Source organism: Mauremys reevesii, linkage group 20 (genome assembly GCF_016161935.1).
Source record: "Mauremys reevesii isolate NIE-2019 linkage group 20, ASM1616193v1, whole genome shotgun sequence".
NCBI classification, from domain to species: Eukaryota; Metazoa; Chordata; order Testudines; family Geoemydidae; genus Mauremys; species Mauremys reevesii.
Genome location: NC_052642.1, coordinates 7370907 through 7392833, shown reverse-complemented (window position 1 = coordinate 7392833; position 21927 = coordinate 7370907). Strand labels below are relative to the sequence as shown.

Sequence of the window (21927 nt, the reverse complement as noted above, 5' to 3'; positions counted from 1 at the left end):
GGCTGGCCCTGTTTACATCTTGTTCTCCAGACAAGGCTGCCAGTTTTGGTTGGCCGTATTCCTGGAGGATTCATCACATGACAATCTTTAATTCCTGGAGACTCCAGGACAATGCTGGAGGCTTGTCATCCCTCTCTCCAGACTATTCACCCACATTCAAAACAGCAATCGGCAGGTTTCCTGGCCTCATGCCGGCATGATTACATTGCAGCTTTCGAGAGCCCTGTCCTGCAGCTAAGGCCGAGCACATCATGTAAACAAAGGAAAATGTCAAATGAACCCAAACTCAAGGCCTCCACCTCATCACATTCTTCCTTGCAACACTGATAAGGACATGATCAAGGCTGCCTGATGTAACACCCCTGCCCTGCAGCACTAGTGTGGCTGTCTCACTTACTGTAGTAGCTAGTGTCACCAGGGTATGTCTACACTGCAATGTAACACAGCTGGCCTGGGTCAGCTGACTTGGGCTTGTGGGACTATCAAATTGCAGTGTAGACATTTGAGCTTGATCTGGAGCCTGGAACCCTCCTGCTTCACTGGGTGTTTTAATGCAGTGTAGACATATCCTCAGACTATTAATCCTTGCGACAGGCCTGTGAGGCAGCACAGTGCTGCTATCATAGAATATCAGGGTCAGAAGGGACCTTAGAAGGTATCTAGTCCAACCCCCTGCTCAAAGCAGGACCAATCCCCAACTAAATCATCCCAGCCAGGGCTTTGTCAAGCCTGACCTTAAAAATCTCTAAGGAAGGAGATTCCACCACCTCCCTAGGGAACCCATTCCAGTGCTTCACCACCCTCCTAGTGAAATAGTGTTTCCTAATATCCAACCTAAACCTCCCCCACTGCAACTTGAGACCATTGCGCCTTGTTCTGTCATCTGCCACCACTGAGAACAGCCGAGCTCCATCCTTTTGTTACAGATGGGGAAGAGAAAGACTAAGGGTGATACTCACAAGAGGGACTTGAGCATTGCAATGCCTAGAATCTACCATCAGGTAGAGGGTCTCCTGCATCCTGGGTAAGTGCTGTAGCTGCTGGGATAAGAGTGATACAGGGGTCCACTGGCACCACCACCATCTCCATTTTGTGCTAGGCCTGATCCAGTAGGTGTTCTATGAGCAGGCCAGATAGGCAAGGGAATGCCTCGTTTAAGGATCCCACTGGGGCGTCTCACATGTCCAGTGTGGCAGAAATTTAGGCGCCATGGAGACTTTGCCAGCAGAAATTTAGGCACCTACGGGCAGCTGGGGGAGGGGAGGCAGGGGAAGTTGAGGATCTAAAATTTTGGATTTAGGTGACTAATGTGACAGTTACATGTTTAATTCCCTTTGTGGCTCTAGTTCAGAGTGACTCAGAATCAGGCCCCCAGGGCAGATCTGCCTCCAATGGAAAAGCCTGTGAAAGTGTTTAGAATTTAAGATCGTTCTGTGTGCAGAAAACCTGTCCCCTTCCAACACAAAGTGGGGAGACAGCACAGGAGCACATCTTGGGGTATCCCCGTGAGAGGAACAGGCTGAGCCCTATGGCCCAGTGCTTGACTGGACATAATATTGCAGCATTTGAGGGGGGCGGGGTTCAGTGACTCTGTGCTGGGGTTCAAATTTTCATCTGCACACAACTTTGAGGTTAATGTTCAGCTTGACTCTAGATAATGATTAAACCTTAGACTTGTTCTCTAAACAAATTTGCTAAGATGGAGAGCCCAGTCAGTGTTTGAGAAGATCCTGGAAGCACCTCTCTACCACAACCACTCCTCTCTCCAAGATGGGTGAAGCACTGGTATACCTGGTGACAGGAGGATGTGGTTTCATTGGGGAGCACATTGTGGAGCTGCTGTGCAAGCAGGACTATGTCAGTGAAGTCCGGGTCTTTGACTCAGTGGCAGGCGAGGAAGTGAAGAAGTTTGCCACAGGTAAGGAAATATCACGTATGAGCAATAGCCTCTCCCTTTCAAGAAAGCAGTTGTTCCACTTAGACTGTGCCCACCACCAAGCTATCTCCAGCATAACATACCATACCATAGTGACAGGCATGGTGTAAGAACCTGAACGGACTAGACTACATATAGTAACTTCCCGCTAAGAAAAGGCTAGCATGGGACTGAAACTATACACAGAGAGGACCTGTATTGACTTATCTACTAGACATGCTGCCAGGGGACCAGGGGAATCCTGGAACAAGCGTCAGTTATGATGATAAGTAAGATGTGCACTCCCTGAGCCCAGCCACCAGCTGGAGGACACAGCGAACTGGTTACCAGCTGGAACGCACCACGGCGAGATAAATCCAGCCTGTCAAACAGCTCCATCCCAAACAAGCTTCTATCCCAAGTACAAAAAATGGACAGGACTACAGATGAGAGCTCAGTTTCTGGTATGCAGAACGAAATAATTGGAAGGAACCTTCTATCAGGGTCCTGAGCTTTGCCCGAGGAACTAGAGATGTCTTTTAGTGAACAGGTGTATAATTAAACTAATCCACCCCGAGCATTGTTGCATAGCTGCCTTTTCTCTTTAACCAGAGTTTATTACCATATGACGCATTGGAAAAACACCACCTTTTACTGGAGTCATAAACATACATCCATGCAGAACAATATGCCCAGCAACCAGTGCGCTGTATCAGTCTGTATTGGGCGTAACCCTGGGAGTTTCTGAGCTCCACTCGCTTTTTTGGGGAGGGAGGAGAGTCATCTTGTTGTTTCATCTGGTTGACAGAATGAATGCTCAGAACAAGAGGACATTCCAGGGGGTACCCAAAGGAAGGACTCCCATGCATGGCTTATGGGTGCTGGAGTATGAGTTTGTTAGTAGCACATGGGCATCTGCTGGCTGACATGACTGCCGTGAAGCAGGGTTACTGGGACTACAGTGCAAATCCCCATGGAAGTAGGAGTTGATGGCCTGTCTACACTTAATATTTAGGTTGACATAGCTGCGGTGCTCAGGAGGTGGGAAAAATCATCTGCCGATCTAACTCTGGGTGTAGATGCAGGTAGGTCGATGGAAGAATGCTTCCATGGACCTAGCTACCATCATTCAGGGAAGTAGAGTTCCTACAGCAAAAGAAAAATCCCTTCCGGTGCTGTGCACTATGGGATTACAACAGCGTAACTATGCATCATAGCTGTGCTGCTGCAGCGGCTAGACTGTAGGCCTGGCCTAAGGCCATTAGACAACAGGAATCCAAGGAGTTGCATCTTGGTCTGAATTTGACTCCTTTTGTTTCAGACCAGATTTTCAGCTGTCACTAGTATGGTAACCAAAGTTGCTGACGGTGTCAGAGATCCCTTCCAGGCACTGAGTCCTGGTTCAGGGGATTCCTACGCTGCGTGACAGATCTGACCAAAATAGACCAGAGAGACGTAACAGGGTTAGAAGTCATTCTGGGGCACTGAGAAAAATAAATCCCAAGAGCCCAGGCTTTCTAGCACAGCTGATTCCTTGCCCCAGCCTTTTAGACTGGCCTTACTTGGGGCCTGATCCTGACAGGGGTGAGCACCTACAATTCTGGTTGAGTCACTGGAGTTGTGGGTGTTCTGGACCTCTAAGGAGTGGGGCATTAGTGTCACAATCAGCTTAGTTCCCCTGCAGCACTTGCCAATGCAAACACACACACGTACGTACATGTTTGCAGTGACGAGAGTGAAAGAATACAGGGGAGCTCTGCAGGCTTTAAAGACCTCACTCCTCAGGCTGTGTTAAATAGAGAGAAAAAAAGGTCCCTCCATTGGTGCAACGTATGAGATTTGATCTCACTCCAGGGAGCCAGTGAGGTGGTAAGAGACACTAGCCACCTGGACATTTCTGTGTCTCTCCTGCCCTGTTTGATCCTCAAACTCTTTGGTTGCTGCATTTGCAGGGAGATTGGCTTTCCTGTCCCTTGCTTGATTGCTGAAATATTCATTTTGATTAAGTAGGTCACAGCTGAGTCAGTGGGATGCCATAAAGCTTTGGAATTGGATCAAAACCATGGAGGTCGGCAGTTCCTAAACTCTTCCATAGGGTGAGCCATGTCTTAATAGAGGGAACATCTCAGGGTCTCCCAACCATGTGGTCCACCTACCCTCCTAATCTCCTAACATCTTTGTGGCAAATACAGCATGTAACCCACTGGTGAGTGCATCTGACACGTCCCCTCTGCCCTAGACACACCCTCACCAGTGGGCTGCAATTGCTAACTGAGAAAAATGAGGGGAGGATTCAATGTTTTCCTAGCTTCCTTTAGTGCAAGTTAACTGCTTGAAACTAGTGGTGTGCCACCTTTCTAGGGGCCTGTAGCAAGTGCCATGGGGAGCACCAGCAATCCACAGACTACATCTTGGGAACGGCGGATGTAGAAGACCTGTGTCCTTCACGCTGGTCTACTCCAGGCTGAGTTTTACTGAAGGGACATTTATGGTGGTGTAGGAGTACAGTCCATAGGAGTAGCCTGTAACTGCAGGCCCTGAACCGCTGCCCAGAGGCCAGGCCTAATCCAGATAGGAGTAGAGGCACTCGCCCACCAACTGTAAGGGCCAGAAAAGCTGCTGTCTTGGCCATCATTCTGTAGAGGCAGCCATTCCACACTCTTGGGAGACAGGACGGTCGTGCCCTCTAAGCCCCATATCCCCGAGCTAAGGAGACAGCACGGTTCCATGACAAACTGACCTGTATCACCTTTCACTCACGTTAGAGAAAGTCCAGGAAATACAGTGAGCCAACCTCTAGCCAGGTATTCTGAACTACACCGCAGGAGAATGGGCTAAATCCACCACAACACCCTGGTGAAGTAAGGAAATAACAGGGCCGCCCAGAGGATTCCAGGGGCCTGGGGTCTTCGGCGGCGGGGGGCCCCTTCCGTTCCGGGACCCGCCGCCGAAGCGCAGCCGGGTCTTCGGCGGTAATTCAGCGGCGGGGGGCCCCTGCCGCAGGTCTTCGAGGCACTTCGGCGGCGGGTCCCGGAACGGAAGGGCCCCCCGCCGTCGAATTACCGCCGAAGACCTGGCTGCATTTCGGTGGCGGGTCCCACTTCGGCGGTAATTCGCCGGCGGGGAGTCCTTCCGCTCCGGAGCGGAAGGACCCCCCGCCGGCAAAGACCGGGAGAAGCTCCGGGGGCCCGGGCCCCACAGGAGTTTTCCGGGCCCCCCAGAGCGAGTGAAGGACCCCGCTCCAGGGGCCCCAAAAAACTCTCGTGGGGGCCCCGGCGGGACCCGGGGCAAATTGCCCCTCTTGCCCCCCCCCGGGCGGCCCTGGGAAATAACTAGTAATAGCTGCAGAAGTAGGGAGGTAGAGCGTAGCTGGGCCAACGAGAAGGGAGAGCCCAGAAGCAGGCCCCGGCCTTGCGGAAAAAAAACCTTATGGAATGTAATAGGCAAGGAGAACTTCCCTAGCCATTTTTAAACCAACCTATAGTTCTCTATTTTATTGTGTGTGTTTTAAAGGAATTTGCAAAGAACCCTGTTTAATTTCTACTGTATTCTCGCGGTTTCATCCCTGCTAAATTCTAAAGGGCTTCTGTAGTGAAGTTCTGCTCCCTCATCACCAGCAACTGGGCCAATTCTCAGCTCACTTGCATCTCTGTGGCCCTGTTGGCTTCAATTAATTAGTTCAGGTTTGCTCAGTACTATACTGCATATGAGTGCTAGGCATTTATAATGACAGACCCTTGCCCCAATCCACAGCACGTCAGCCAGCATAGTTCCATTGGAGTGAAGGACGTACACCAGCTGAGGACCCAGGTCTCTGGGTGTAAAAGATACAGGGCCATATTCTGCCTTAATGCAATGGATTCAGTGGAGTGGTAGCGTAATACTGACAGACCCTGGTTGTTGGTAGGCGGGATTGAACCTGGGACCTCTGAAGCTAAATGAATGAGCCTCCACTGCATGAGCTAAAAGCCACATGGCCGTTAGCTAAGGCTGTAGAGCAGACTCATTAATCTCTCTCTAAGTGGTCTCGGTGCCACTAGATGGGACAGAACACCACACCCAGGAGATGTGTGGGTTACAGTAGCAAATTGCACTGGGTTTGAATTTGTCCCATGCAGAACAGGGTTTTATGTGCAGGATTCTCCTTCTGCAGGAAGAGGTTTTTATTTCTGCATTAAACATTTTTTTCCAGCTACCACTTGTGTGATAGTGATGAAAGGAGACATCCGAGACTACGCACTGCTCCTCTCTGCCATGCGGGGAGTCCATGTGGTTATTCACACAGCTGCTATTGTGGACTACACAGATACTGTACCCTTTCGGGAAATGAAAGCTGTCAATGTTGCTGGTAAGTGCTTTAAAGCAAGGAATTAAGTACAGACTAATAGTCACACCTCATCTGTGTGTGGAGTTGTGTAAGAGAACATGACACGTATCCACTTTGATGTAGTGCTTTTCTACTTCCTGTAGTCCAGAAGCACCACTCAGATGGTGGATTAGAAAAGTGACCTTTTCTTCATTAGCAAGAAAGTTTCTCTCTTGGCCCCCTGACCCTAGTTGAGACCAGGCAATGACATTTGCTGCCAGTTCTACAAAGCTTTTATATGTGCAATGCCAAGTTACATGGAGAGAGAGAGCAAAATACAGTCCTGGCAAATAAGACCTAAGCTACACACAGATTTTGCACTGGGATAATTATGTTGGTTAGGGGAGTGATTTGTTTTATCAATATAGTTATAGGGGTATAAACCTCAGGTGCAGATGTAATTATACTCTTATGCATTATGATTTATTAGTTATACTGCAATAGCATCTAGAAGCCCACTCATGGACCAAGACAATATAGTGCTAGGTCCTGTACAAACACAGAACAAAAAGATGGTCCCTGCTCCAAGTAGCTTACAATTACCAGAATTAAGAAGACAAGGGAATAAAGCTAATGCAATCCTTGGATGCATGACCAGGGGACTCTCGAGGAGGAGTAGAGAAGTTATTTTGCCTCTGTATTTGGCACTGTGCAACCCACTGCTGGAATACTGTGTCCAGTTCTGCTTTCCACAATTCAAGGATGACGTTGATAAATGGGAGAGGGTTCAGAGAACAGCCAAGAGAACGATTAAAGGATTAGAAAACCTGCCTGAGAGAGATAGACTCAAAGAGCTCAATCTATTTAGTTCAACAAAGAGAAGGTTAAGGGGTGACTTGAACACAGTCTGTAAGTACCTACCTCTGGAATATACAGGGGTGTCTCTATGTTTTTTGCCGACCCAAGCATGGCAGTCAGGCCGCCTTCGGCGGCACGCCTGCGGGCGGTCCACTGGTCACGCGGATTCGGCATCGGTTCTGCGAGTGATCTGCCAGTCCCGCGCCTTTGGCGTATCCGCCGCAGAATTACCGCCAAAGCCGCGGGACCGGCAGACCTCCCGCAGAAACGCCGCCGAAGGCTGCCTGGCTGCCACCCTCACAGTGACCAGCAGCCTGGCCCCACAGCTTGCTGCCCCAGGCACGCGCTTGCTGCGCTGGTGCCTGGAGCCGCCCCTGGGAATATATGTATTGAATAATGGACTCCTCAATCTAGCAGAGAAAGGTATAATAAAATCCAATGGCTGGAAATTGAAGCTGGACAAATTCAGATTTTAAAAAATTATACCTTGTTTCCAAACCGTGAGTAATTAACCATTGGAACAAACTGTCCTGGAGGATTCATCACTGACCATTTTTAAATCAAGACTGGATGTTTGTCTAACAGATCTGTTCTAGGTAGGAATTATTTTCGGGCAGTTCTTTGGCCTGTGTCATACACAAGGATCACAATGGCCCCGTCTGGCCTTGGAATGGATGAGGGGAAAAAAAAGAAAGCTATACTGATATAAGTACATTTATGCCAGTATAAGTGCGTCCACACTGGTACCCCTTTAATTATACCAATCTAGTTAAAGCCGTACCACTGTGTGTATGTAGGCAAGGCCTTACATACATGCGAGGTTGTCCTCAGTGTTTTCTCCCTGTCACTACCTAGACAGATTTCCTTTCCATCTTAGTTACAAATCTGCTTAAATAAAACTGGTTCATAAATCCAGTGAATGAGCACAGTTATAAAAAAAAAATGAAATCCCCATTACAGCAAGAATTTCTAATGCACATCAGGCCACTAGCTGATATAATAGTTAACTGCAATGATGATCTTTATATTTTTCTTCCTACTTGGTTAATGCTTAAGGCACCTGCGATTTACTGATGCATTGAAGGCCAACATCCATTTCTCTATTTTTGTTGTTTTCAAGACTGATGCTTAAAAAAAAAAAAAAAAAAAAAAAGTGGCTGTATTTTGTGAGTGCAGGTAATGTTCAGAGAGACCCCTCAGGGCTCTGTTTTCTAATGGCTTTGTGAGATCCTCTCTTCATTGTCTGTTTGAAATCAGCAGTTTATTAGAAAGGGACTTACAGATCTCTGTGAACTTGGAGGTTTTCCAGTTGAACAGAGAGAGCCTCTGAAACTAGCCCAAAGAACTAGGTCTGGGCCAACATTTTCAGAAGTGACTTGTGATTGTGACTCCCTCTGCTTTTTGGGGAATTCAATTTTTGACCTTTAAAATGTTCCTCATTTTCATAGGGTAGCTGCTCAGCACCTCTGAAAAATCAGGCTCTAGTTAGATGAATACTATCTGAAGCCAAAGAATGCCCATCCCAAGTAAGCAAGCAAACAAACATATATAAAAATTAAATGCAACGTGCATCCAAGCAGAATCTACAAATTCAAGAGCAGAAGCTGAATATCAAGGGACGGATATTACAGATATTTTAGGGACCCAGACTTATGAGATGCTGAATTCCTTCAGCTTCCGTTGACTTCAGTAGGAAGTCCCCCCAGTTCTGGTATAGCCATACACATTTTCCTAGAAGAGCCCAAACTGAAGATCAGCACAGTGAAGGCAACTATCCTATCCAGAAGTGCCACAGAATCATAACAAATGCCACATCTTCAAAATTTTGTCAGAGCTGATATAGGTACTGTCCACAACCAGGCCTGCCACAATAGTGGCTTAATTTAACCCACTATCTGTCCCAGGAAGATTGTAAGCAGTGCCTGTCACAGACTCCGTGGGAGTCAACAGAAATGGAACAATCCCCATTTTAATTATGGTTTTGGCCCTTTGTTGTTGATTTTGTGACAAATGAAAACCAATTGCTGTTCCCAGGGGCTGATAAAGACCTTTTTCTCTCTGTTCACCCTTTCTGAAAGCAGACTCCAGGCCTGGTGCGAATCACTACAAGCTGACTACAAGGCCAGATCTGACCATCCTTGCTCATGCTGCATAGCCCCTTAACTCCATTGTGTAGGGTTACCCCTGGAGTAGGGCAATGCTCAGTGTGAGATAAGGTGGCAAAATTTGGCCTTGTGCTTGGACCATTGGTATAAAATATTACTGTTGTGGGTTTTTTCAAATGCAAATAGCTCAGGACTCTTTGCCTCAGGGCTAGAACCATGTGTGGAATTGCCACCTCTGAGCTATAAAACTGCCCCCAGGAGATCCAGAATGATCCTAAATCCATCAAACATGACAGCTGGCAGGGAGTACTGAGAATCCTTACAGATTTCCTGGGACAGCTACTTCAAAAAAATGATGATCTTGGGAAAACCTGAACAGGTGGCAATCCTAACCACCTGGGTATTTTTTTTACCTGCACTGCCAGTGTACACAAAGTCAACCATAGTTCGTATTCAATTTTGGCTTGCAAACTACTAAGGTGGTGGACACAAAATTTGAAACACACAGTGTCTAATGAGAAGGTTTTTTGCTCTGTCTAGATATCTGCAAACCACCCGAGGCTGCTGTTTGATGGTAAATTTTGAGCTTCTGAATAGTAGCCATGCGAGTCAAGTCACATTAAATTTTCAAGGGTGGCCACCAGTCCCATATCTAGTGAGCTGCTGAGACTGAGCAATCTTGTCTAAACATCTGAATGTGGTGAACCCAGACCTTGCTGTGGCTTTGCAATGAAATCCACCTGCGGGAAAACAGTCTTAGTTCAAATCCGAACCTTGACTCTGCAAATCTCTTTTTGCAAATACAATCAGGAACCAAACCAACGAAGGTTATTAAACATTTTTCATTCCTGACATGCTCCTCAGGTACTGAAAATGTGCTGAAGGCCTGCTGCACCCTGAGCGTCCCATATGTTGTCTATACAAGCTCCATGGCTGCCGTGGGACCCAACACTCGACAAGAACCCATGCTGAGGTGAGCCCAAGCGGATCCGTTGCATCGGTCTGGTTTGTCCGATGACTGAAAGAGCAGCTTTGGAGCTGAAGCCAGCTTGGGGGTTTTTGCTTGGAGATGAGGGAAAGGCGTTTTTCCCTCCACTGTGATTCCCTTTTGTGTTTCCCTGCTACCATTCTCCTTGAGCAATTACAGCCTCAAACGTGGCCTAAATGTGAACACTAGTGGATAAAACTCCAGGATAAAAAGTTTACCAAGTGGCATATGACCCAGCTGCATATGACCTATGTATCAGTCAGATTATCAGCCCTTCCCATTGGCCACCTACCCCTGGCCTCAAGGCCCCATTCCCTAGATCCCCGACCATCCTGAGCAGGTGCTAAGGGCTTGATTCTGCTTCCATTGAAATCAGCAGTCGTTTTGGATCAGGACCAAAGGGTAAAATGTTCAAATGTGCCGAAGTTACTTAAGAGCCTACGCCCCATTTTCAGCAGTGACCGGCACGTAGGTTCCTAAGTTCCACTGACTTTCAATGACACGGGCTAACAAGTTTCAAAAGTGCCCAAGTGACTTAGGAGCTCAAGTCCCATTCATTGACTTTCAGTAGGACTTAAGCGCTTTTGCAAATGTTACCCCAAATCTCCTCTAAGGGGGGTGGCCTAGTGGCATGTAACTATGCCCCAAATGGAACAGAGCAACAGTCCATCTAGTCTGGTCTCCTGAGTGCTTGAAACATTATTTGCCTCAAAATAAGCACAGACCAAACACACAACCCAAAACAGGGTGAAAAAAAGATCCCAGCAGCCAGAGACCCTAATTCATTTAACTTCATACCTGCTGGCTTATGCGCCAGGTGGGTAGGGGCAAACAGGAAATCCTTTTGAAAACACAGACCCGATTCCCCTGTATCTGGCTGAAATCCAGAGTAAGTCAATGGAAGCAAGGTGGTGGAAAGCGAGACAAGAACGAGGCCCATGAGCTGAAACATGCACCAGTTGCCTCTTAATGGAGCCCAGCTGGGAGGACTGGCAAACTGCACAATATGGCCATGGTCACCACACTGAAAATACATGCGATGCAGATTCCCCCTGCTCTGTGCTTCTCTCTCGCAGCTCCTGCACCAGCTCTTCTTTCCTCTCCTCTGCCCTCCTCTCCCCATCATTCACTGTGTAATTATATTCAACTCACTTTTACATCCTGGTGAACTGACACAGACAAAGCCTGATTAGTCTCGGGACAGGATGATGGGTGCTGGGATAATGCTAACACCTCAGCATCCGACAATAATAGAAAATGCCTCTGTCAGTCTCAATCCCTCTGAGAGAGCTGCCGCCGAGATACCTTCTGACAATGCCGCTCCAGTCTCATTAGTGTTCAGTTATCTGTGATCATTTTGAAAAGCAAGAGCATTACGCTGAGCTCTTTGTTACGGGCAAGCTTTAAAGGGGGAGGATGAGAACTCCCAACAGCGCACTACAGTCCAAGAATCACATGCACATTAGTTACCCTTGGTGGAGCAGTTTCGTTTAAAGAGAAAAAGATCTGAAGATACAGAAAGAAAGTAATTAAAGCTAGAACTTCTAGATAAATCTCCTAATTGTCTTGAGCCTCCAGAGGCTCCTAAGGGTGGAACGAACCATGCCCCACAAATCTTTTGTTCCGTGTGTTCTCTAGTTTGTCCTATGCGTCATCCACAGGGAGTGGGGAGAACGGCCTTGTAATAAAAGCACAGGGCAGAGCAGAAGGAGAGTTCAGCTTTTAATTCCTGACTCTTACTATTCATTTGTATTACTGCAGCGTCTAGCGGTCCCTGTTGAAATCGGGGGCCCATTGTGCTAGTCAAAGGGTGGGAGAGAGGAAGTATTACTACTCCATTTTACAGGTGGAGATCTGAGGCACAAAAAGGATCAAGTAACTTGCCGCAGGTCACACAGGGCATCTGTGGCAAAGCCACAAACTGAACCCAGATCTCCTGAGGCCCAATCCAATGCCTTAATCAGATCATCCTTCCTATGGCCAGAGATTTAGTGAGAAAACTTATGGCAAATACTTAACCTCTTGGCCTCACTTTTCCCATCTGTGAATGGGGGACAATAATACTGTACCACAGAGGGATGTGGTGACACTTCACTCATTATTAGGCTAATGTCCTCTAGCAGCTCATGCTTTTTGTTCTGGGCATCCCTAATTCAATCCCCGCTGTTGTGGGCAAAATGGTGGCTGCCACCCATGAATAGGGTGACCAGATGTCCCGATTTTATAGGGACAGTCTCAATATTTGGGGCCTTTTCTTATATAGGCTCCTATTACCGCCCCCCCACCACCACCACCTCCTGTCCCGACTTTTTACATTTGCTATCTGGTCACCCTACCCGTGAACTTCAATATCTGCTTAACCTCCACTGGCTCAGAGAATGTTCATGCCAGCAAACTTGTCCGCTAGACTATCCATGGAGGGTGGAATTCACTCCTGTGCACAAGGGCAGTGCAAGACTTAAGGCCTTTAGAGGACTCAAAGTCCCCTGAAGCCAAGCATGGGTCTTCTGCTGGCAGGAGAGGGAAGGGGTGACTTTCACCCAGAGAGGAAAACACAAAAGGGAAGTCATTAAAAACGTGCAGGAAGTTACACTGACATTTTTTGCAGCATTTGCACACTGCTAAAGGGGACACAGACACACAGCAGGTAGGAAGATCGGAAGAACCAAAGCCTAGCTTCCTGGGAATTACAGGAAGTACAGTGTGTGTCCATATACACTTGATCCTAATGGATGATCCCTGCTTAGTGCTCCAGAGGAAAGCAGATTTTTCCCTGCTCCCCCATCTCTCAAGATCTCTCCCTGTGCTGAAATTCCTTCCAGATTCCACACTGAGCTAGAACCCACATTGTTAGCATCTATGGTTTATTCACTAACCAAGCCAGGTAATTGTGGACAAAATTCCAGGGTCCTGTCAAGAGGCAACCCTCTGTTATGCTTGCTCTGTCCTCCTTTCCTGTAGCTGGATTATTGCAGGCGTCTGTGTTGCTGATTATTCTATAGCTCTTCCATCCCCCCCATGCTGTGGGCCTCCCCCTCCTTCACTCAGGAGTAAGTTAAGATCCACAGCTAGACTGGGGCATGGGCTGCTCCTTTTAGAACAGCAGCAAAGAGCTCCCTACACTGCATCCATCTGGGCCTGCAACTACAGAAAAGGGCCTTGCGATAGCCAGACAACTGGAACTTCTTTGCTTGCCTCCTAAGAACAGGATTTGCCCATGGCATGGCAAGTCAAAATATATAATATAAACCGGCTGGTATTAACACTTCCATGCGATCACCTAATACTGTATGCAGCCCTTTTAAGTGTCTACTATGCTTGCAAGTGCCTTATTGTTAATAGTATTGGAAAATTAAACAGCAACTGCTCCTTCTAATTTATGCCAGGTAATGGGCCTGTCTCTCTCTTTTAGCTGTGAGTGTTTTTATTCTTTTTACCCTTTATCTTCCTGGGCCACATTCAGCCATTTGTGGGTTGCTAGAAAAGCCGAGTCTATTGTTTTCAGAGGTGCCTACTTCTTTTGAAATATTATTTGCTTCAGTCGTTGTATGTCACGTGGCAGAGAGTTACACAGGTTAATTAGATATAGGCAAACCTCACCTAAACAAAAACGAGAACAAACCAGAAATAATACAGCCCAGTGAGTACATTTTGTTCATACTCCGGGCTGCTGAGACCTCAGACTCCCCCAGTAAGTATCAGAGCCTCATTCCCCCGGACTCCCAAGACATGTAATTCGTAGGCAAAGGTGAGATGTTGCCTAGCAGCTTTGTGGCAGTCTCTTGTAGTACCCTGATCACTTACTGCTTCTTTTCATTTATCTCAGAGGAACAGAAGACACCAAGTACAGTGGGGAAGTGGAACTGCCTTACGGGAAGACTAAGGCCATGGCAGAAAAATTGGTACTTGAAGCCAATGGAAAAGAGGTACAAAAGTCAGACAGCAGCCTCTGTACCATAACATAGGATTTACAGAAGGCGAGAGCCCATGATTCTCTTAATACAATCCCGCCACTCAAAGCTGATCAACTACAAACAGCTGCAGTTTTGATTTCACACAAAAAAGCCTTAAATTGATTTATGCTGGGTGTTCCCACAGCATCATAAAGCAGACCGTAATGCTCCAAGGCACGGATTTGGCAAAGCGCTTTAACAACATGCTTAAATTCCATTGTAGTGAATGCCACTTATGACTCTTAAAAACTTACACTTGGTCTGTGTTAAATTATGGCTGTGAAACATGGATATTCAAGCAATCAATTATAAAGAAACTACAATCCTTCGAATTATGGTGTGTTAGAAGAATTCTGAAAATATCATGGATAGACCACGTAACCAGTGAATGAGTATTAGAGAGAATTGAAACTCAGAAAATGCTAGTTAAAGATCGTATGAAAAGAAAGATTTGATTTATAAGGTACATTTTAAGAGGTTTAGTGGGTATGTTTATGGGCACTGGAAGGGAAAGTTGATGGCAGAAGAACACGAGAGAAAAAGATCTTGGATCTTGGTACCCTGGATGGATCAGCAGGACTATTTATTCACAAAGAAATAAGCAGAGGAGTGTATAGAATGGGCTACCAGGTTTGCAAACCTCCAGTAATGGAGATGCCTCATAGGAATATTACTTATTCTTAAGCATGGGCTTAAGTGCTTTGCTGAATCGGGGCCCAAGAGACCACATTTACCTTAATATCCCATGTAAGTGGATATTCCAAAGTGCCTAAGTGAAATAGGAGTCTAAGTCCCAATTTCAAAAGGGATGTCCACACTGCATGGTACACCTGAGCTCTGACTCAGGTTCAAGCTCAAGTCCCTCTTCTGTCCACACAAATCAGTCTCACTCGGGTCAGCAAGTACTCAGGGCCCAGGTTCTCAGACTCCACTAGGAGAGTTGGGTCAGAGCCAGAGTCCCACTGTGACTGGGGTCCAAGCCCTGTCATTTTGCAGTCTGGATGCAGCTCAAGTCACAGACCCAAGTCAGAAGGTCTTCCCAGTGCAGTATGGATGCATAGAATGGCTGAGAGGCCCAGGTGCGGCAACTGTAAATCCAGGTTTACAATGCATTGTGGAAGCTCAAGCACAGGCTTGAAAACACTGAGTCCACAAGCCCGAGTGCCCTAGAACTGGGCTTAGTGTGCTGTGTAGACATTCCTTAGGCACTTGGGTTCCTAAGTCCAATTGACTTTCAAAGAGACTTGGGCATTTCAATGGGAGTCAGGTACCTTGGCACTTTTGAAAATCCCACTAGGATGCAACCTTAGGCACCTACATATCTTTGAAAATCTGGCCCCAAGTGCTAAATCATTTCTGAAAACGGGACTTCACAGTGTTTTTTCAAAAGTGCCTAAGCAGTTTAGTAGTCTCTTTATTTCCACATGACATGCTTCTTATTTAACAAAACACAAAAATACTATGGAAGATCTCATCCTTGAATCCATAGCCTGCTAACATTCTGAGTGACCTGAAGAACAACCCTGTGTAAGCATGACAGCTTGTCTCTCTCACCAACAGAAGTTGGTCCAATAAAAGATATTACCTCACCCACCTTGTCTGTCAAACATTCGGTTTTGATTTTACAGCTAAGCAATGGCGGCAAACTTGCAACATGCATCATCTGTCCAAATACAGTTTACGGGGAGAAGTATCTGGTTCTAAAGAACTTGCATCTCTCAGCCAAAGCCAAAGGGGGTGTGCTGAACTACCTGGAACCCGAAGACACAGAACGTAATTGGACGTACGTAGGTGAGTATGTTGCTTTGATTCCTTTACATGTTTTTACCAGATTATTTTTTAAAGGGTCAGTCTGCTTTTTGGCCAGGAGACTATAATACACCCTGGATAATGTTCCGACAGTGAGCAAGGAGTGTAAAGAATGAACACAGAAATAATTTTATAAACTCTAAATAGGGCCGGCTGGAAAAAAAAATTAAGGGTTTTCAGGGGAAAAAATTAAAAAACAAGATTTTGTTCTAATTTTTTGTATGGGATTTTACTCTTTTTTAAACAAAATGAAAAATCCTTTAGAACATGGATAAAACTTGCAATAGAAAAAAAAAAGGTGTGTGTATGGGGGGAAGGTGGCAGAAATCTATTTTTTCTTCCAGGAATGGGAGGGGGAGGGGAGGTGGGGAATATTCCAGGAAGGGAAAAAAGCAAACCCCCCAGAATTTGAAAACGTACTGGTTTTCAAAACAAATTTTTTCATCTCCTAGAAACAAAATATTTCAAACCAAATGAAAATTTTTATTTTGCTTGAAAAGTCCCGCCTCTTCTTTTTAAACCCTGCTGTTAGATTGGGGGTGGGGTGGGGACATGAAGGCAGAAAGAGCCCAACCAGTTCCATTTGTAAAGTTTAGAAAATATTCCTTGAGGAAAGAAGAGAGCGACTGAATTTAATAGGGATTAAAGCAAGAGGATTCTATGGAAATTTAAGATGATTCTGTACAAAAACCTATAGAATTTAATACAGAAGAGATCCTTTTATCGGTATGATGAACCGTACAGTAGCAGGGATAGAATTATCCAGTAAGTCTTCCAGATTTAAGAATAGAGTAATCTCTATGGAACCCTCTTACATACCTATAGGAATTCCCCCTCCCCCGCATAAGGATGGAATTATAGGGGTTTGAAACACTGTTAGAGGAGAGTCAGACCAAATAGGTTAAGTAACTCATCCAAAGACATGCAGCAGAGCCAGGAATAAAACCATTGAGTCCAATCTGTCTCTGACTATGAAATATTGCCCCTTCATTTCCCATGAACCAAAGTCACAATGGACACTTCTGGGCCATCTCAAAAGGGGAACTAGAGATTGAATGGACCTTGGATATTTTGGGTCCCTCCAGAATAAGGTTGGGAGACAAAGGTGACACAAGATGGAAAAAGATGCTCTACCTATGAAACATGCAGATGTGGGGCATGCATTCAATCTAGCGTAGAAAGCTCTTGTAATACATGGACCAAGCTGGCTCCTCCTCCATTCCTACTCTCCCTTCTCCAGGGAATGTTGCATGGATGCATGTGCTTGCAGCCCGGAACCTGCAGCTGAAACCAGACGTACTTGCTGGGCAGGTGTATTATTCCTACGATGACACCCCAACAAGGAAAGGCTTCCTAGTGAGATATCAGCTGTTGTCAGGGATGGACCCCTCAATAAGGCTGGGCTCACGCATACCTTACTGGAAGCTATGGTTACAAATATACTTTTATAGGATAATCAGGATCCTTTTGTACCCGTTTTGGAAACCACAGCCCTTCCTAAACTTACCTCTGCTGAACACAGTAACCACCACCTTCTTCTATGAGACAGACAAAGCCTTCAGGCATTTCGGGTACACTCCCCTCTACAGCTGGGGAGAGAGTAAACGTCGAACAACAGAGTGGTTAAAGGCAGCTACAAAGAACTCGAGATCCCATCAGCCCCACAGGAAGGAGACCTAGATGGCACTTTTAACACAAAGAGAGTTTATCCGGTTGAGTGAATTCCATCTGAATTTGGTCATGTGCATAACTTTCCCACTAGGAACCAGGCAGAGACCATCAACTCATTATACCTAGACTAACCCAGAGCAATAACTTCCAGCTACTATTATGTATCACTTCTCCACTCCCCGGGAGCCATAAACTTAATATGCATTTTCCATGTGACAGCAGCAGACATATGGGAGGCCACGTCCCACAGCCTTTACTCACTTCAGTAGCCCCATTGGCTTCGTGGCATTTCATCGGGGCAAGGAATGCAAGGTCAGACCTGTGATTTGTGAGGCTGACTTGAATCTTTGTACAAAATTATTTTTGGTAACCAATTTAATTCCACTTCCTGAATAAGCTACATCCTTTTCCAACAGCAGGACTGGCACTTTTAAAGTGATCTCAAATAGCCATTTTTTAGCTAGTGGACTGTCTTTATTTCACTTATAGACGCAAGAGGTCTTTAATGGATAATTCTTAGGGGGACGAGGAGAACTCAGGAAATCCCCTCTCAGTTTTAGGGTTTTAGATATATATAGCTATAGGCTTTCATCACTATCCTTAGAAGCAGCTTTCACATCTACCTTTTTCCAAAATCCCTTCTGCCACTCAGCTTGTACAACATTTTACCTTTAAAAAACAAAAACCCCAGAACCTAACATTGTAACAAACAAATTACCTTACAATATCTCTTGAGGTGACAATTTGTCAGTTTAGTTGCATTCTTATTTATATGGTTTGATAACTGACGTCAGAGCTTACACACTGTGTTGGATGCATTTTGCAACTTGAATAAAAATTATACTGGATCTGATTCTCATTTGCACAGAGGTTAATTTTTCACTGCTCTGGCAGTACAACACAACCTTAAAGTGGGTGCAAATGTCATTTAGTCCCACATGAAGCCCCTTTCCACTGCCAGAGTGGTGTAAATGAGAATCAGGCCCTAAGGATCTGACTTACATTAAACAAAGCCCTTACATTCAGAGTTTGGAGCGGGAGGGGGTCATTTTAACTCATCTCTCTGTGCTTGGCTATGCAGTACATATAGTAAAATAACACGAGGCACAACTTGGAAAATTTTGCAATAACTAGGGCACAAATGGGGCAGGCAGTCATAGGAAATTTAGAGTTGAAACTGAATCTCTGTTGTGCTGTATGTTGGCTTACCAAACCCTCACCGTATTTTGTGCATTACCTGAGTGAACAGCAGAAATTTTTCCACCAATATTAAAGCACAAATTAATTTCTACTAGAATTGATCTATTTCACAACACTTCCGTGGGCTGTGAACTTTCAAGCTTTACTTTAGTGCAAGCATTCATAGAAGGCTCATTTTAATTGCAATTGCTCAAATATTCACAAAAAGCAAATTTTGTTGGTGCGGTATATTTGAGCAGACTAGTGGTCAATTACATTAATCATCCAGTCAGGAAACAGAAGCACTACCACGTGACTGACTTAAATCAAGTTAGCAGGAATTTCCTCAATCACCCCTTTGCACAATGATCTGCCTAAGCAGAATTGTTTGCTAACGAAATATGTAAAGAATTTCACACAACAAATAGGTCTGGAAAAATTTGCAATCTGTTCACACAATATGCAAAGGTGAAATTCATTGAATAAATTATCAGTTGCAGATTTTTTTTCCCCTCAGCTCTGCTGTGCCTATAGCTTCTTTCATTTCATTATGTTACTCTTTCTACAGATATTGGGGTTTTTAACTCAGCAGCAGATGGCAGCTTGCTAGGATTTTCACAAATAAAAAAAATATACATTCTCGGAACATCTCCAGGTTCTAGCAAATATTATCCAGCAGTGGTTTTTAAAGCTTTGGAAATGCTTAGTATTCTGTTGCCACTGGGTGGAGCTACAAGTCCAGTTGTAAGGCACTTTTCCTTCTGATTTAAATGTGTGGTAACAACTTTTGCTTTAACTGGCTTCTAAAAGGCGAAGTCTTCTCTTGCTGGTCAGGTGAATTGGTTTATGCTCCATCCAGGTTTTTAAGAGTCTTCAGCCCCTGGCATTCTGAATTTTTTTTTGAATCAGTAAATTAACTAAGTGTTTCTATAAGCTGCCTGGAGGTAGCAACCTTCTCATTGACTTATAGTGATTTACTCAAAGCCACCTAAAGAGAGATTTTGAAACCCAAATTCCTGTAAGAGAGTGGGAATTGGGTATTCAAATCCCATTGGCAGCTTTGAAGATCTCATCCTGGGTGCATATGCTAATGATTTCAGATGTGCCAAGCAGCCCTTGATACAGCTCACTGGGGGATTTTGAGCCATGTGAAGATACTAGTTGGGTGAAATGACATTGTTTTTGTCAGGCCACATGCAGAGCATGATTGATGCTGGGCAATTGCTTATCTGCTCTCTGATTTCCCTCATGCAAAGATCCACTTGGTCTCCTCCTGCTCAACATGCATGCAAGGCCACTGGGGAGACAGAGGATCAGGGTTGCCATCAGCATGCAGATGATACGCAGCACCACAGACCAGGTTTTCAAAGGTATTTAGCTGCCTAGAGATGCAGATGGGGGCCGAGTAGGGTTTTCTAAAGTTCCTCAACAGGGTAGGCGCCCAACTCCAGAAGAGTCACTGATTCAGAGTGATCCAGATGGCCTGATAATCTGATATCAAACAAACAATGTGTGTTCCTGTATGGCTACATGTAAATGTAGACATCTAGGAACAAAGAATATAGGCCATACCTACATGATGGGAGGGGGCTCTATCGTAGGAAGCAGTAACTGAAAAAGATTTGGGGGTCATGATGGATAATCAGCTGAACACGAGCTCCCAATGTGATGCTATGGCCAAAAGAGCAAATGTGATCCTGGGATGCATAAACAGAGGAATCTCGAGTAGGAGGAGAGAAGTTATTTTACTCTGTGTTTGGCAGGGGTACGACCATTGTTGGAATCCTGTGTTCAGCTCTGGTGCCCACAATTCAAGAAGGATGAATTGGAGAGGGTTCAGAGAAGAGCCATGAGAATGATTAAAGGATTAGAAAACCTGCCTTATAGTGATAGACTCAAAGAGCTCACTCGATTTAGCTTAACAAAGAGAAGGAGAAGTGGTGAGTTGATTACAGTCGGTCTCTACATGGGGAACAATTATTTAATAATGGGCTCTTCTAACAAAGAAAGCTACGACATGATCCAATGGCTGGAAGTTGAAGCTAGACAAATTCAGAGCAGAAATAAGACGTACACTTTTGACTGTGAGAGAATTAACCATTGGAGTAGCACATGGTGGTCTCTCCATCACTGATCATTTTTAAACTGAGATTGAATGTTTCCACTAAAAGCTCTGCTCTAGGAATTATTTTGGGCAAGTTCTCTGGCCTGTTGTACAGGAAGTCAGACTAGATGACCACAATGGTCCCTCCTGGCCTTGGAATCTATGCAATTTACATCCCCTCCTTGCAGGGGCGGCTCTAGCCATTTCGCTGCCCCAAGCACGGCTGCATGCCGCGAGGGGCGCTCTGCCGGTTGCCGGTCCCGCGGCTCCAGTAGACCTCCCGCAGATGTGCCTGCGGACGGTCGGATGGTCCAGCGGCTCCGGTAGACCTCCCACAGGCGTGCCTCCGGATGCTCTACCAAAGCCGCGGGACCAGCAGACTCGCCGCAGGCACGCCTGCGGGAGGTCCACCGGAGCCACCTGCCGCCCTCCCGGCGACCAGCAGAGCGCCCCCCTGCAGCATGCCGCCCCAAGCACGCGCTTGGCATGCTGGGGCCTGGAGCCGCCCCTGCCTCCTTGTACCTTTCCAGCTTTGACAAAAGGGAGGAGAGGATTCCCTTTCGCTGATCATGATATGGGAAAAACACACTCAGCAAAGTCTCATTGCTGTTTTCCAAAGGGATGAGTAAGCTTCCTTTGGCTGTGCTGCAAGCGATTTGCATTTTGGCTCCTCTGAGTCAATGCTACTGCAGATTTCCTGTTAGATATTTGATTTATCAGATAATAACTTGTTTTCTCTTGGCAATCCTTTAATTCCTTCCCTGCATTGGGCTTCATTCTCTTCTCCTTCCAGGGTCCCAACCCTATTATGTAACACACATTAAAAAAATGTCTGTTTCTCCTTCTGGAGAAGAGCCTTTGTGTGTAATTATTCATCCAAAAGATTCAGCAGGTATAACTGCTTCCCCTGGGGGCTCCATTGTATAATTGGATTTCATCCATACAAATTAAATCCGATCTTTACCCCTTAGTTAAGCCAAGCAGTAAGTATTTAATGCTAATATCCCTGACAACTATTGCAGAAAGAAAAGAAGAAGAA

General features: G+C 45.7%; 1 protein-coding gene and 1 long non-coding RNA gene across 3 annotated transcripts in view; one reads left to right on the top strand and one right to left on the bottom strand.

Moving 5' to 3' along the window:
* The window catches only part of LOC120387392, a 96654-nt gene that overhangs the window by 17759 nt on the left and 56968 nt on the right, over positions 1 to 21927 (bottom strand). The window contains exon 1 of one of the 2 annotated variants that reach the window (XR_005590147.1): positions 17442 to 17526. The exons of the other annotated variant lie outside the window; for it this stretch is intronic. This is a non-coding gene — a long non-coding RNA (uncharacterized LOC120387392). Of the gene's footprint in view, positions 1 to 17441; positions 17527 to 21927 lie in introns of those variants that run through there. 2 annotated transcript variants of the gene reach the window in all.
* On the top strand, positions 1737 to 17624 carry LOC120387391 (3 beta-hydroxysteroid dehydrogenase type 7-like). The gene is made up of 6 exons (XM_039508087.1): positions 1737 to 1918; positions 6108 to 6263; positions 10049 to 10157; positions 13999 to 14098; positions 15754 to 15916; positions 17175 to 17624. Exons 1-6 carry the CDS (start codon positions 1771 to 1773, stop codon positions 17612 to 17614), a joined length of 1116 nt encoding a protein of 371 aa, XP_039364021.1. The 5' UTR covers positions 1737 to 1770; the 3' UTR covers positions 17615 to 17624.

Excerpts from the sequence above, each read along its gene's own strand:
- LOC120387391 (XM_039508087.1), top strand. The coding sequence starts at position 1,771 with ATGGGTGAAGCACTGGTATACCTGGTGACAGGAGGATGTGGTTTCATT. Across the intron at positions 6,264-10,048 it reads GAAAGCTGTCAATGTTGCTG|GTACTGAAAATGTGCTGAAG; the intron begins GTAAGTGCTTTA and ends CATGCTCCTCAG. Across the intron at positions 10,158-13,998 it reads CGACAAGAACCCATGCTGAG|AGGAACAGAAGACACCAAGT; the intron begins GTGAGCCCAAGC and ends CATTTATCTCAG.